Raw genomic sequence first — 15,952 nt, forward strand, 5'->3', positions numbered from 1 at the left:
GTCTGTAGTTATCTAGATCGTCTTTGTTTCCTTTTTTATGTAGGATAGTAATGTTGGAAATATTCCATTGTTCGGGTATTATTTCGTTCTTTATTATTTCATTGAACATGTAAGTAATGACTTTGTGTAATTCGTAGCTTGAGTATTTTAGAATTTCACTGCAAATCCCATCTGGTCCTATTGCTTTCTCGGTTTTAAGTTTCTTTATTGCTGCCGATATTTCATCCGTGAGGAATGGCTCCACTTCATTGCATGTTTTCCTGTTATATATTGTTGGGTCGTATTCCTTATTTAAGTATAGCTGTCTAAAGAAGTCTGTTGCAGAATCCACTATCTCTTTTCTACTTTCAGATTTCTTACTATTATGGTTTATGCTAGAAATGAGTTCTTTTCCTAATGTCATTTTCCTTTCTGCTCCTTTTACAGCGCATTTAGAAGCCAGTAGCTCTTCTACTTCTTTCATTTTTTGATTCTCAATGTCTCTCTTTGTTAGTTTTCTTATTCTTTTATTTACTGCTTTTAGCCTGTTTTTATCAGCCCTGGTTTTCTTTTCTTTTTCTTGCAATTGTGTCTTCAGTTCTAAGAATCTTTTTGTTTCGGTGGAGTATATGTTTGTGTCTTTGTTTTCTTTTCTTTTAGTAGACTGTTCTATAGCTTTCTTCAATGTTTCTTCAATAATATTGTATTTTTTCTGTACTGTCTCACAGCCTCTAACATCGATGTCTGTAAATAACTTTTCTGTTGTGTTGTGTACTGCGTCTGCAGAGTCACTTTGTATGCGTTGCTGACTATGAAATATCTTTCTTCGGCTTTCCTTTGTATTTATTATTATTTCAACTGGTCTAAAAGTAAATAATTACTTAATTCAAAATGAGTATTACCTATTACTATTATTTATTTTACCCGAGCGAAGCCGGGTTTTCATCTAGTATTATATATATATTATTATACTACTCTTAAGCCCCCATTCCCACGAGAGCTTTTTCAACGCGCGTTAATAAAGCGCTTGAATCTGTCCGCACTCTAAATTCGATTTAACGACCATGACTTAAAGTCGAAAATCCAACAACGCTTGATAAAAAGCACCACCGCTCTCGTGTGAATACATACATGGTTATCTATTTGTGTCATTCAAACGCTTTTTTAACGCGCGTTGAAAAAGCTGCCGTGCGATTGGGGCCTAAGACTCTTTGTGTCTGGATCCGTGGATGTTCTTAAGCCCCCCATTCACACTCCTACCGTGTAGGCCGCCTCGTTGGGTAGGATTGTGTCCCCCATACACAATCCTACCCAACGAGGCGGCCTACACGGTAGGAGTGTGAATGGGGGGCTTTAAAAGCCGTAACAAACTACCGCACCGCACCGCGACCTTGGTGCGCCGCAAGAGATATCTCTTTCTCGCTCTCACTTATGGATGCGGTGCAGTGTAGTAGTGTGTTTTGGCTAGTGTGTCATATACACGTTTAGGTAGACGCGCGAGTTCTAAAGGTATACCGCGAAAAACGAAATTTCGTTAGAAAGTTGATCCAAGCCTGCAACGATTTTGTAGCACACTTAGTGTAAGTGTTATTTAAAACGTCAAAGTCGGAAGGGAGGCGGCATTCGCACTATTTCCCCTCTGCCGAGGTACAAGATTAGCTCGGTTTTTTGTTATAAAAAGAGGTCGGGGACATCAAATTTACAAAAAGAAAGTGTTACATTTCACATGTAATATTTTTTTTTACATATCATACGTTTAATTACATTCAAACACAATTATTATATTTTAGTCTCATGTAATTGTTGGATTTATCGATTTTGCTCGCTCAGTACAAATTGCGGATCGGTCGAGCGACAAATCCGACTTCTCATCTCTCAGAATACAATAACATACTTCAACGAAAATGTGTTAGTGTGCGTGTTGTGACACTTGTCACCAACTTGTCACTCGTCCGTACCATAGACCTATATAATAGGGACAAGACATATTGTTCTATACGTACAATTGCTTATAGAAATAGCACCCATTTTGACGGCACACACATAAATATATATCTATCTCGTTTTTACTCAGCACTGTAACCCATAGCAAAAAAAGGTGACAGTATTTCAGTACAGACATAAAGTGTTCCATGAAAATACGTAAATACCTAATGCGGCCGAAAATCCGCCATGTTTAGTCACGCAAATGTCATTGTCTGTCAGTTCAGCAGGTACTTGTCCTGTCAAAAAGTCGTGGTGAAAATTAAAATTATTAATTATCTTTCAATATTTTGCTTGTGATTGAAAATAATTGAAGCCAAATGTGAATAATTACGTCGCGAATATGCCAGTGTGTAGTGTATTAGGGTGCGGCATAAGAAAACCACCAAATCAGCCATCTTTAACCATACACAGGTACGCTATAATTTACATGAAAAATATTGGTTATTGTTAATGTTCCTGGGAAATTTAAGGATGTTTCACATTATAAATAGCAAGGTTCTTCTGTGCAGTTATAGATCATGAAGTGATTGGATTTATTTAACTATATTTTTACGCTTAAATAATGTAAACATTTCAGCTAGGGTTGTACTTTATTTATCGACTTTGATATCGATATATTATGATTGCCTATTTATATTTTCTTATTTTATCATGCTACCCCGCTTCAAACCAACTAAATTATCTTAATTTAATAATTAAATCATTTTTATAGCTTACCAAGAAATGAACATAAAAAGAAAGAGCTGGAGATGGAGACCCTGACCGACTCTCGGGAGCACTCGGGTCCGTGGGGTCGTTACTCCACAAGCTGCCCTGCGGGCTTTTTTATATCATTATTATAGTTTTTTTATATAATTCGACATTAAGAGACCATATACATATAGTTGTAATTTATAAAATGGTTAATGTATTGTTATTATTTTGACGTATAAAAATGCCCTTGTGGCCTATTTGCTGAATAAAATAAATGTTGAAGAAGTTGCGCGTAAGAGCGGAAGTCATTCCTTATTTTTGTAATAAAAAAATGTTCTGTAGGTGTTTTGTTTTTTTTCACCCGTCGCTTAATAAGCTTGAATTTTGTATCGCTCTCACTTATAGATACGGCGCACCAAGGTCGAGGTGCAGTGCGGTAGTGTGTTACAGACTTCAGGGTTAGCAACACAACAAAATTGATTGTAATAGAGAGGTAAAGTCCAAGAAAAACACGTACACTTATTCTGACATCCAAAACAGATGGCGCTGTACTGCGCCATGTGTTTTGCGGTCACTAAGTTGTCAAACGTCAACTTTTGAAAATCAGTGTTACCGCAAAAATCGCAATATGTATTGAGTAGTACAGCGTCATCTCGTTTACCTGTCAAATTTGAAGCACGAAATTGTCCTAGACTCCACACATCTTACTAAATCAAAGTATCTTTTCACATAACAATATACTAATAAAGAATTTTTATTTATTTACTTACTTCCTATTAAAACATAAACTCCACAAATAATACATACTTAGTATTTTAAATAAAATGAGCCGAGAACGTTAAAAAGGTATCGATGTATCGATAAAACCTAGTAACAGTAAAAATCTTCTGGGCAGCACTAAAACCGCCATGTTTAGTTCTAAGATGACGTCACAGTGGCACGCATTATTCGTTGACGTTTCACTTCCATAGGTTTCATATTTCAGTGGTCCGTACACAAAGAGATCGAGGGTGGATCGAGGTTGCAAGATTTGTCTTTGACGTGTGTCATTTTCTATGTATTTGTGTCGTCATTACAGATTGGATTTTGTATGTAAGTGTGTGAAAAGTGCGACTGTGTGCACCTTTCCCCCCGCGAAAAGTGGCAGAAAGATTTGTACGGTGAGATATCGCTTGGGCCCCTCCCTTCCGATGTGTCGGAAGCCGGTGTTGCTCGAAGGTCAAAGTCGTCAACTTCTATGAAATTATGTATGGCTCTCGGGCTAAACAGGAGGCTCCTGTTCCTGTGGGGGCACTTGCAAGAGTGATAGAGAGGCAAATATTGAAAATTATTTCCAATTTTTTTTATGTTATCGTGTGACATCGTCACGGCACTGCAGGGGACCAAAATTTATGAGATTAAAATTTCTTTTTTGGTACAATCTAAGAGCACATTTCTAGGAACTCTTAGAAAGATGATGAGTAAAAAAGGAATTAGGTTAAATATATTATAATTTATTTCCTTATACAGTGTAAGTAAATAAAAAACATTATAATGTTAACCATATAAACAAACCATCTTTCTTAATAGATAAACTATAGAATGTCATGCAGCTATTAAAACTTACAATTTTATTCAAAATATAATTTCAGCTTGCTTCAGCGTTCCAATCAGTAGCCTAACATAGCAAAGCAAAATACAAAGTGTCATGTTACCTCTGTTTTTACAGGTTGTGAGGTGTGTGCACAGGAGGAAGCTAACATTTTATAAAAAGAAATTAAGACATCATTATGATTAGAAGCGCAATTAGTATAGTTATGCCACTGAACAGATTGTTAGGTGATGACAAAAACTCACTAATTATAATTACAAAAAAATAAAAATCAACCTTGTTTGATACTACTATGGATCACTATGGCTCTGAATTATATATGGTAGTAATTAGTGAGTTTTGGTTGTCACTTGACAGATATGATGTAACACACAGGGATTCAATTCTTAAGTATACATTTTTTACATTACACAGCTTAGGAAATATACACACAGTCCTTAAATACTTATTATCATAATTATTTTATTGAGGGTTTCTATCATGAAGCTCTCACTGCATGAATTGGAGTGGTTTTGATGAAAGCATCGAGTTTACTTTTAAATAGTTCACTAGTTATTGGCTCACCAATGCCACACAGGGGATTCCTCATAGCATATTGAACATAAATTTCTCCGTAAATCTTTTTCAATAATTCCCGCACCCCTTGAGCTTGGTTGTCAGTATTCATGACAAGTTTAAGTCCTGATGGTGTTTCTAAACAATGTAGTGTGTACTTTGAAGTCTTGTAGTGCAGGAATCCGTCTTTTGGATCCAATGGGGAAATCTTGGATACAAAGGACTTGATTGAGAACAGCATCCCATACATCAGCTTGCCTTCCTGAAATAGTTGAAGGAAAACATCAAAATATATATGACTCAAGTTCAAAAGGCGACATCAGAATTCAGCATCAACACTAAGAAAATTATAATGCATGTTCTATTTAGACTCACTTCCTCTCTCGACATTCCTGATTGTTTAGACCTGTTCCATTCGCCGTAGTATAGCAAAGTTCCGTAGCGATCAAAAATATATAAGTTATGAATCGTCATTATTACCCAATGAGCAATATAAATTGATGTAGTCTATTTCGATTGCACAAAAACACATTAAACACAACGTAGGGTTCGTCCGATATGTCAAATCACAAATGTCAAAAAAGTCCAGAATCGTTCGAATATCATATGAATACTTTCATTTCCAACCAGTGTTCAAAATATTCAAATGTGAGTACCAGCACGACTCTACAGTGACTCTACTCGACTTGTGCCAATATTATGGCCAATATCGCTTATGATAGAATGTGTTAATAACACATTTCAAAGGGTTTATCAAAGAGTATATATAGTAAGTATGGGCCAGTTGTCGATGAGGTCTATAGAGCCCATGAGACGATTGCGATGAATATGGCCTCAATGGCATCGTACAAAACGTACAAAATGTCCAAAAATGTCATGCTGATGACAGACGTCAGACAGGCCAGGCCTTTTTCCGACCTCTGCCACAGAGGACTGAGGAGTGGTAGGGTTTTCGATTTAATAAAATATTAATGCGGAGATTTCAAAACTAATTACATTGCTATAACGCTCAACTAAAGAACAAACCTTCGCGCAAATTAAAAAATCCTAAATAAAAGTAAGTTGAAGTGTCATTGTGATCGTGCTACGAATTTATTGTCGTGTTAGGTTATCTTACCTAATATTACGTTACAGATAGAAAATTGATACATAATGGATGAATATTCACGAGAACCCTGCCCGTGGCGTATTTTGGACGACTCCGGTGGCGCTTTCATCATGGGTGCCATCGGTGGAGGAATATTTCACTCAATAAAAGGATTTAGAAATGCACCAGTCGGATTCAGCCGAAAGATGGTAAGCGATTCTCATTGGAATTTGACATGCAATTAAAGCGAATCTTATTAATTTGATTAGTTTTGTATATAAACATTGCTTAGTGTATACTCCTCTTGTATATTGCCTACTTTATTTTTATAGTATATTTACTACCAGTACTGTAATGCGGGTACAAAACTGCCCTGCTAAGCCAAAAAGCGCAATCTCAATTCATTGCTAACTTATACTTTAGTTTCTATAACTGAGAATTCCATTTTCAATTTTTTTTGTTGTTTTTAAGATAGCATTCAGCTTAGAAGGGCAGAAAAGTACTTATCCTGATATGATATATTATAATTTATAATTATGTCTTTTTTGAGAACATCAAGTCAGGCCCAGACTTTTATAGTTAATGTTTAGAATTTAGTAAGGTCAATACAGGTAATAAAGTGAGCCTTCGGTGAGTGGCCTGTTTACATATTGATTATGAGAGTATTTGTTTCAAGTTCAAGTTTGACGACCGGTCTGGTCTAGTGGATAGTGACCCTGTCTGCTAAGCCGATGGTCCTGGGTTCGAATCCCAGTAAGGGCATTTATTTGTGTGATGAACACTAATATTTGTTCCTGAGTCATGGTTGTTTTCTATGTATATAAGTATGTATTTATCTATACAAGTATGTATATCGTCGCCTAGTACCCATAGTACAAGCCTTGCTTAGTTTGGGGCTAGGTTTGATCTGTGTAAGATGTCCCCAATATTTAGTTCATACATTTGCCACTAAAGTTCATACAGAACTCACAATAAACACTAATCAATGTGTAAATAGGCCCCAATGTCAAGGCCAGCGACACCACACCTGTATTGACCTTACATTCTGTTAGAAAATGTATCTAAACTTTCTTGCAAATACGAGTTCAAATGATAAAATTCAGTGTCTGCAGTTCTGAGCTTTATTTGGATAGACTTAGACTATTTGATTTGTTTCCTGTTTACAGCTTGGCAGCTTAGCCGCAATCAAAGAGCGGTCACCAATAGTAGCTGGCAACTTTGCAGTATGGGGTGGCATGTTTTCCACAATAGACTGCTCTCTTGTATACGTGCGGCAGAAAGAGGACCCTTGGAACTCTATTATGAGTGGTGCATTGACTGGTGGAATACTGGCTGCAAGAAATGGTTAGTCATTTTATTATAATATTTGGACAGTTAAGTTGAGCTCAGGACATAAAAAGTCTGGAAACAAAGAAATTAATTTTGGGATTTTGGAATGCTTTTACAGAATGTGACAGCTACATAGTGATTTTGTTAGCTAGTTATTCTTGAATTTACATGTCATGCCTAGCATTTGTAACAATCAAACACTATGATACCAAATTATCTATGCTAGGTACATGACGCAATTGTTATGCAAAAGGAGGATGATCCTGACAGAATTTTTTCCCCTACGCATTTTTCTGAAAATTCTGACATACCTATATGTTAACCTTTTGGCCGCCGGACCTAGTCCGCAAAGACGCTCACTCACACGCCAGAGCAAATTTTAAGTAAACAACTAATAAAAAGCTTAGGGATTGCAAATAGTGATATCGATATTTACAATTTATGGTAAAAATCTTCTCAACTTGGCTTTGTTCTTACCAACTTTTATTAATATCGAAAATGCCAAAAAATAACATATTTTTTACACACGATAATGTTAAAAATAAAGGTCTTTATCATTAAAAACAACCACTAAATAATATCGATTCATGACGTAATATCACCGGACTAGGCTGTACGAGAAGTCTTTTATACAAGACATGGGCGCGCATGGACTGTCCGCAGTGCAGATCGACAAGGACTGTTTCCGAGTGGATTAACAAAACCGTCATTCCAACAGGTCCTAATAACCTAACTTATGAACCCATTTTAAACTTTTAATTAAATATCCAAGATACAGTTATATGTTTGTGTATTTTACGGAACGGACCGTTTCTATAGTGTATATGTGTATGGTTTCAATGGTATTTGATGAGGTGGTGTGAAAATTCAAAGAGAAACAGTGATAAAACAAAGTTAAGTTGTTTGTTTACATAGTTAGCAAGTTCTATTGAAATAGACTTTACGTAAACTTTATAAGCGTAACGTTAGAGCCGCGCATCGTGTGTCGATAATATAAATGTAAGTACCGGAACTGCATTGGGGAAAATTACACGTGGATTAATTGAATTGTCAATGAGTGAAGAACAATAATATTGGAAAAGGATGGGGATCGGAAATGTTCGGGAATGCATGTTTCACATTCGACATGTTCCTTAGATGAGCTTCTCAGTTGAAATTTTTCGTCAATTTCAAATATATAACATTCTCATAGTTAGGCGCAGAGATGGGCATCATTCGAATAAACTTTTATCGGAATAAAAATTCAAATTAAATTTATTTAAGACCAACAAAGGATCAATTTCGTTAGTGACACATTTTAATCTTACAACTAACATTATTAATTACACACAAAACTTATTAAATAACTATCTAACTACATATTTACATATTTATTTATTTAAGCACATGTGGAGTGCACCACAGTGGTTCAGGTAGGCCCCATCAAACCTATCTGCATACATGGCTAGGATGCTTTTGGTGCTGTTCCTCACCCTGCATAACAATGAAGTGGCTCTTTTGCGCATAAATAAACAATAATTCACGATATTTTTATTCGCGGATGATTTATTCCCGAATGATTTATTCCCGGATTATTTATTCGCGAATAATTTATCCGCCGATAAACTATCCGATAAATCACTCGACCACTTTTCAAATGACGAATGATATATTCGTTATTTCATTCGAATAAATCCACGGAAAATATTTAAGTTTTTTGGCTTATTCCGTTCAAATAAACAACACGAATAATAACACGTTTAATATGACTTGTTTTTACTGTAAATTTGTTCTGACAAGTTAAAGGATAAGCCCAGGTAGTATAATAAACAAAGGATTAGCGTGAACAATGAATTACTCACACACACAGTTATATTAGTAACTTTCTAGCCAGACCTAGAAAGAGATAGCTATATACTAAAAGAGTGAGAAAACCAAATTTTCTTAGCAGTTGTTTGCTTCAGAGCGAATCTCACAACGCGTAATTTATATTTAAAGTAACTATTTAGGTAGTTGCAGGACTTGCAGGTAGTTGTATTGCACATCAGACGGCGCGATTCAGGAAATGAATTAGAAAATAACTAGATACGATATAGTAACGATATGTGACGTCCCACGGGTAAAGGTACCTTATGGCGTTTGGCGCTTACGCTATTATTAACGTCACTCCAATATTATTGCGGCGCTATGCGACGTAAGCGCCAGCCGCCATAAGGTACCTTTTACCGTGGAACGTCACATAACTTTACTATTTCATATCTAGTGAATCTCTAATTCATTTCCCGAATCGCGGCACCAGCCGCCATAAGGTACCTTTTGCCGTGGAACGTCACATATCTTTACTATATAATATCTAGTGAATCTCTAATTCATATCCCGAATCGAGCCGGCAGTTGCCAAATCTTTCGAAACCGTAAAAAGTTTATAAGGTATTCCAATAAACAAATTATTCGTGGCAATTTATTCGACGAATAATTTATTCAAATAAGAATAATCATCCGACATTTTTATTCGTCATTCGCGATAAATTTTGATATTTTCATTCGTTATTCGTCATTCGAATAAAATTTGCCCATCTCTGGTTAGGCGACACTGACTAGTCCTAGCGTTCGCCTGTACCATTCTTGTGCGAAGCGGTCACTGCAGGGTATCACCCCCCACTACACTATCATCTCAAAATGAATCTTTTGTTCTGCAAATAAACCACAAGGACAGATTTACTTGTCTGACTCTACTATCAACAGCTGAAGAAGCTCCCTGAACTTCAGCCATAGTTATGCCTGTCTCTCTCTCGTTTTACGTATTCTAGTTACTAGTTACCACCAATTGGTATTTAACAAGTGTTCAAATGATTGAAACCAGATTTGCGATTTGATATTTATTTTGAATATTCTTATATCGAGTTAACATTCCCATCCCTATAGTTCGTTTTTTTAGCATTAGAAAGAACTTGTAAGAAGGTAAGCGATCTTGACATGTCTTTTAATTAAAAAACGCTTTTTAAAAATCAATAACTATTACTTATGAAAGCAGAAGAATATAAAACATCGTATTAGATTTATAATTGTTACATATTTGCCGTAACTTATTTTTCAAATGTGTTTTTCAATTAAAAAACACATCAAGATTGTTTACCTTATTTCTAATGCTAAAAAAAACGAACTATAGCTGTCTTGTATACAAGGAACATGAAAAACGTTGAAATCTGGAGCAATTATTTTGATAGCCTTATTATAAAAGAATGGATTTTGTTCGGTGCAATGCACCTTAACAAGTTTTAAGCCTCGTGCGGCGCGTGCAGTAGTCAGCAAAAGATGCATTACCTCAATAATTTACAGTAAAATTACTTTTAGTGTACTTTTCGGGACCATCGCGACCGGGTGCATTCGAAACATTAACATTCACTATTTTTACTAACATTATAATATAACATTGAACATTGTAATACAATAAACCCCTTTTGCTACTACTCTCCGGACGTTTTAACATCACCGCCAACCCGCACAGATTTATATAGCTGCTCCAAATGCATTTTTTTTAAACAAAGGCCTAACATATTAACATGAGTGTAAAAATAAATTACAATTTATATTTTTTCCCACATTTACCGAGCGGTTGAATTTGTGTCTTGTATACAAGACCGCGGCGCCAGTGTATCGTTCTATCGTTGTCTTGTATACATGCCAACGGCGGTCAAAGGGTTAATAAGTTTTCTGTCAAAGATTTTACAAGTTAAATAAAAGGTCGTAATAACTGAAAATGATTCTACTTACAGGAATTAACAATATAACTGATGTAATTTGGTGCAATTCCAGGTGTACCAGCAATGGCGGGCAGTGCACTAGTAGGTGGGATCCTGCTTGCCCTCATAGAGGGCATTGGTATCATGTTCACACGCCTCTCAGCAGAACAGTTCAAGCCTCAACAACCAATATTTGAAGACCCCTCAATTCTGGGCCAGAGTCAGGGACAAGGGCAGTCCTACCAATAAACTTTTGACATTTCTTATTGGTTAGTTCTCAACCTCATGAGTCGAGGTTTAGCCCCCATGTTCAGCAGTGAATGTATCTAAAATTTAACTGTACAGTTTCAATACAAATTGGAAAGTATTTAAGTATTACAAAAGTAAATCACTGATTCAATCATCGCTTGACAATTTCCTTCTTTCATAAAAAAATAATCATTTATATTTAATTTGTGTACATACAACTGTTTTAACTGTACAGTTAATTTTGTTTTGCTAATAAATAGCAAAGTTAATCTTTTACTTTAAAACAAAAATAGAGGTTTTAATTTATAATATGAACAGGAAGCATCTGTGATATTTGCAGTCCAGTACTGATTGCTACTATGTTTGCATAGCGGTGAGAAACTGGTGTTAATGGTAAAATTGACCCTTTCACTGTTCCGTAAAACTTTAACTCATCAAAGTAATGAACACTTTCAGTGCCAAGTGCCCCATTTCTAATACAAAATGAACACACCTACCATGTACTTGGCAGTTGATGTGTTGAGTAACTAAAGCCTTATCTATTTATGTCTAGACAGATCATACATAAAAGGAAAGGCTATCAGTAGTTTGACAAATCTATCAGGACATTTGATTCCGATCTCGAATTGTGTTATTATACTTGTAATGTTTATGAGGAAATAATAGTGGGACCTCATAATTTACCAGTAACATTTTTGTTTTTCATTTTTTATTAGTTTTTAAAGTATTTCATAGTATGATGTCATTGTCACTTTCTATATTTTATTTGTTTCCCATATATTTGATTGTGACCTCATTTTAGATGTACCTGCCATTATGTGAATTGAAGAATCATTCCCCAGTCTCATGAAGAAATATTTGTTCCTTTCTTCAGGCTGATAGGCGATTCTATTTCACATAGGTAAATTGAATATGGACAATATGCTATGAAGTATTTCCCTATTTCTTGTAATCTTGTTTGATTATTAACACATTCAACACCAAGAACCCGACTGTCGGGTACACTGTTCGTAGCGACTACGCGCTACATACGACGAAACCGTGGCTACGCGCTACGAGCGTAACCCGTAGCACTTAGTGGTATTGAATGTGTTAATATGATTTAAAAATAAAATAAATTGGTTTAAAAAAAATATTTATTTTTATTTAACTTTACACCTAAAAATTAAGAATATGATTAGTAACAGCTACACGAAGCAAAAACGCATTATACACCTGAAAATAATCATCTTGAAAATTTGCTAAGACTACACAATGCTGCAAAATTTGGTGTTCATGAGGTTAAATAATTTCCATTATTTACTTAAATAGACCAAGATAACTTGCAGTGATTTTTATAGCACAGACATGCAAGTGTTATTTTGAATGCCAAACTTCTATGAAATTATATATGATGTTTAACCCTTTCGACGCCATGTCAAACACAAAAGCTGTCACTCAGACGCCACGTCACAGAAGTGTCAAAACTGAAATTGAACTTTATGCATATGCACGTAGGTCTATGTTGCTCTGTGGTCTGTACCGATTGATCGGTCTTTGGCGTTGAACCTGCGGTGCGGATATATCGGTCATTGGCGTCCAAAAGGTTAAATAACAGTTGCATGTGTGCTAAAAAATCGCTGCAGAGTTATCTTGGTCTTACTCTAGTTCTATGGCAAATAAATAAGAGTATTGATACTATCCGAGTCAAATGTTACATTTAAAATGAATAAAGGGGCTTGATAAACAGCCAATATTTTGTTTAACCTCTTTTTCAAATAGTTTCCTTGTTCGCAGATCTGCGTTCCAGCATACAAACGCTTAATCCCAATTTTTATTGGATCCTGTATATTGCTAACCATTAGGTAGCAGTTCTCTAGCAATTTACTGTCGAAGCTTACTTGCGAATCACTGTTCATTTACCCAACAATGAACTTGGCCTAATATTCGATTTGGAATACTTTGATTTTACTTTATTAGTAATGGCATTTTTAGATAGTAGCAGTCTTTTGATTGGATATAAAGATAAAATAGGCAATAATCTAAGTTACATATCATCTGGTCAGCATTTGCATCTTCTTAAGATTCTTGGAGATTCCCTTAATTAGGTGAACATACATTTTTACTCTTTACACTCCAGTGAGTATTATGGAGATTATGGATAATCTCCTTGTTTTTCAATATGGACTAGACTATTCTTTTAAAGAAGTGTGGTTGTAAGACCCGTGTTTGGTCTGCGAGGCGTTCTCTCCCATTCTCCTTATTTCCCAAATAACGTGTGCCAGCGTTTCCGGGTCTACGCCCAGCTCACACAGCCGGACACATATAGCTAGTGACTCCGTGTCCAACCCCGTATTAAGCAGTTGCGATATCTGGTGCATCATTTGGAAAGCTTCCTGGGCTTGGGCGATTTGTGCGTTTTTTTCTGAAGTCATTTTGTATCTGGAAAAGGGTAACATTGTTGTAAGAGGAGTTACTACTAACTTGTAGTTAAGGTTTAGAACAAATGTATATAACAAAGTTTCTTTTACCTTGAAAAATTAGTAAAATGACAAATGAGCGTGACTATTAATATTTATTTACATCAAAATGTGCCGCAAAACAGCTAAAATTTGTCAACAACTGACCCGCCTGAAGAATGACTGACACTGACAGTGACAATAGTATATTTAGTGGGATTGGTAGACGTTGACAGTGACAGCCAATGAATACGTCAATGGTACAGCAAATCATAGACCCAGATTTAAAGCCGTAACAGACTACCCACCGTACGCACCGCACCGCGACTGTGGTGCAGTCAAATTATCTCTTTCTCGCTCTAACTTATAGCTGCGTCCATAACGCACGTACACCGACCATCTTACACACTATCGATAGAGTCTGGCTACTGAAATATTACACAAATGTTTGGCGGGAAATTAAAAAAATCTTGGGCTGGTCACACTTTGTGTAGTGGGAAATATAGTTTTGATACTAGAAAATATTTTTGATTTTCTGTGCACACGTAAGGTACCTAAGGATATAAGTTAAATATACGTTGACGTGCACTCAAAGTCAGCTCACATAATTTCTACCACTATATAAAATACAGTCAACGATAAACACATATGTTAACTCTTTCTCACCATATACCATTGTAACAAGGCGAAAAATGAAATGTAGTGTAAATAAGACCTAGCTCGATAATACCGTAATATTAATCCATCACCAAAAAATACATAAGTACTATGCCAAATATGCTAAATGCTAAGTATCAAAATATTTATAGAGTACCAACCTCCTAATTTGTTTATATTTGATTAGGAGTTGTAAACATTGCAGTTTTTCGTTATACAACGCTACACGTCGACTTCGCACATTGTCGTAATTATTTACGAGCTTAAATAATAGTTTGCGAACCTCACTCAGTATAGATATTATTAATATAATTTAAAATAAACCCCCTATAAACCGCAAACAATTTGAATGAATGACATAAATTGACAACTGACTTTTAGCTTTTTTTTAAAATCATAGACAATTGGTGATACAACAACGAAATATCTGTCAATAATTTTTGGCTAGCCAGACTCTACGTGCGCGCACCGCACCAAGGTCGCGGTGCGGTGCGGTAGTGTGCTATAGCTTTTATGATTGATAAGGCCAGTTCAGACGGGATGATCAAATTGACCGAATTGATCAGAAATAAATTGACGACATTTTAGATGTAGGGCAAATGTAGGGTGATATTTAGAGCGCTCTAAATAAAAAAAAAATCCTCCAAACTTCACACAAATCCACAAATTAACATTCTTTTTTAGGGTTCCGTACCCAAAAGGTAAAACGGGACCCTATTTGAAGCTATTACTAAGACTTCGCTGTCCGTCCGTCCGTCCGTCCGTCTGTCTGTATCTCACGAACCGTGATAGCTAGACAGTTGAAATTTTCACAGATGATGTATTTCTGGTGCCGCTATAACAACAAATACTAAAAACAGAATAAAATAAAGATTTAAATGGGGCTCCCATACAACAAACGTGATTTTTGACCAAAGTTAAGCAACGTCGGGCGTAGTCAGTACTTGGATGGGTGACCGTGTTTTGCATTTTTTTCCGTTTTTTTTTCATTATGGTACGGAACCCTTCGTGCGCGAGTCCGACTCGCACTTGTTTATTTGATCTTTGGATAGTTTGGATTTGATCAGACAAGTTAATCAGATTAGAATTTTTCCTTTAATAGGGAAATTGCGTCAGTTTACCGTCCAGTGCCAGTTTCCGTCCACTTGGCATAGTTGCTACAAAGAATTGCGTATCATTTGAATATACAGGTATATATTAAAATTATACGCATTCCTTGAATATATAGGCATATATTCAAATTATACGCAATTCTACTGTAGCAACTACCTACGCTAAGTGAACGGAAACAGGCACTGGACGGTAAACTGACGGAATGACGGGTAATTGCGTCAGTTTACCGTCCAGTGCCAGTTTCCGTCCACTTGACGGATTAGCAAATAATACATTTCATTTTTAATTTGCTACTTGCGAAATATATTTTTCATGTAGATAGATAAATTGTTTAGATATATTGAGGATTGCAATAAGTCCAAATTTGTGCAGAAATGAAGGTTTATATTCAAATTTCATCAAGTGGACGAAAACTAGAGCCGGACGAAAACTAGCGCAATGACCCTATAAAAATTGGAACATAAGCGCTAATAAAGTGCGCTAAGTACGTTAATTCAGAATTAAAGTTAGCTTATAATTTTTTCAAAGCAATACTTAACAGTATATTTTTAATA

General features: G+C 35.8%; 3 protein-coding genes and 1 long non-coding RNA gene across 4 annotated transcripts in view; 1 reads left to right on the forward strand and 3 right to left on the reverse strand.

Moving 5' to 3' along the window:
• LOC134804118 (uncharacterized) overlaps window positions 1-15,952 on the reverse strand; it is an 805,015-nt gene that overhangs the window by 758,041 nt on the left and 31,022 nt on the right. The window lies entirely within an intron of this gene.
• Window positions 1-15,952, reverse strand: part of LOC134803971 (uncharacterized) — a 460,442-nt gene that overhangs the window by 136,918 nt on the left and 307,572 nt on the right. The gene's annotated exons all lie outside the window — the stretch shown is intronic.
• On the reverse strand, window positions 4,270-5,339 carry LOC134799246 (trafficking protein particle complex subunit 1). The gene is made up of 2 exons (XM_063771628.1): window positions 5,180-5,339; window positions 4,270-5,066 (listed from the first exon to the last, which is right to left on the reverse strand). Exons 1-2 carry the CDS (start codon window positions 5,276-5,278, stop codon window positions 4,728-4,730), a joined length of 438 nt encoding a protein of 145 aa, XP_063627698.1. The 5' UTR covers window positions 5,279-5,339; the 3' UTR covers window positions 4,270-4,727.
• LOC134804089 (mitochondrial import inner membrane translocase subunit Tim17-B) lies at window positions 5,723-12,215 on the forward strand. Its single transcript, XM_063777013.1, has 4 exons — window positions 5,723-5,861; window positions 5,939-6,100; window positions 7,058-7,235; window positions 11,015-12,215. The coding sequence occupies exons 2-4, from the start codon at window positions 5,957-5,959 to the stop codon at window positions 11,188-11,190; spliced, it is 498 nt and encodes a 165-aa protein (XP_063633083.1). The 5' UTR covers window positions 5,723-5,861; window positions 5,939-5,956; the 3' UTR covers window positions 11,191-12,215.

Source organism: Cydia splendana, chromosome 2 (assembly GCF_910591565.1).
Source record: "Cydia splendana chromosome 2, ilCydSple1.2, whole genome shotgun sequence".
Classification (NCBI taxonomy): domain Eukaryota; kingdom Metazoa; phylum Arthropoda; class Insecta; order Lepidoptera; family Tortricidae; genus Cydia; species Cydia splendana.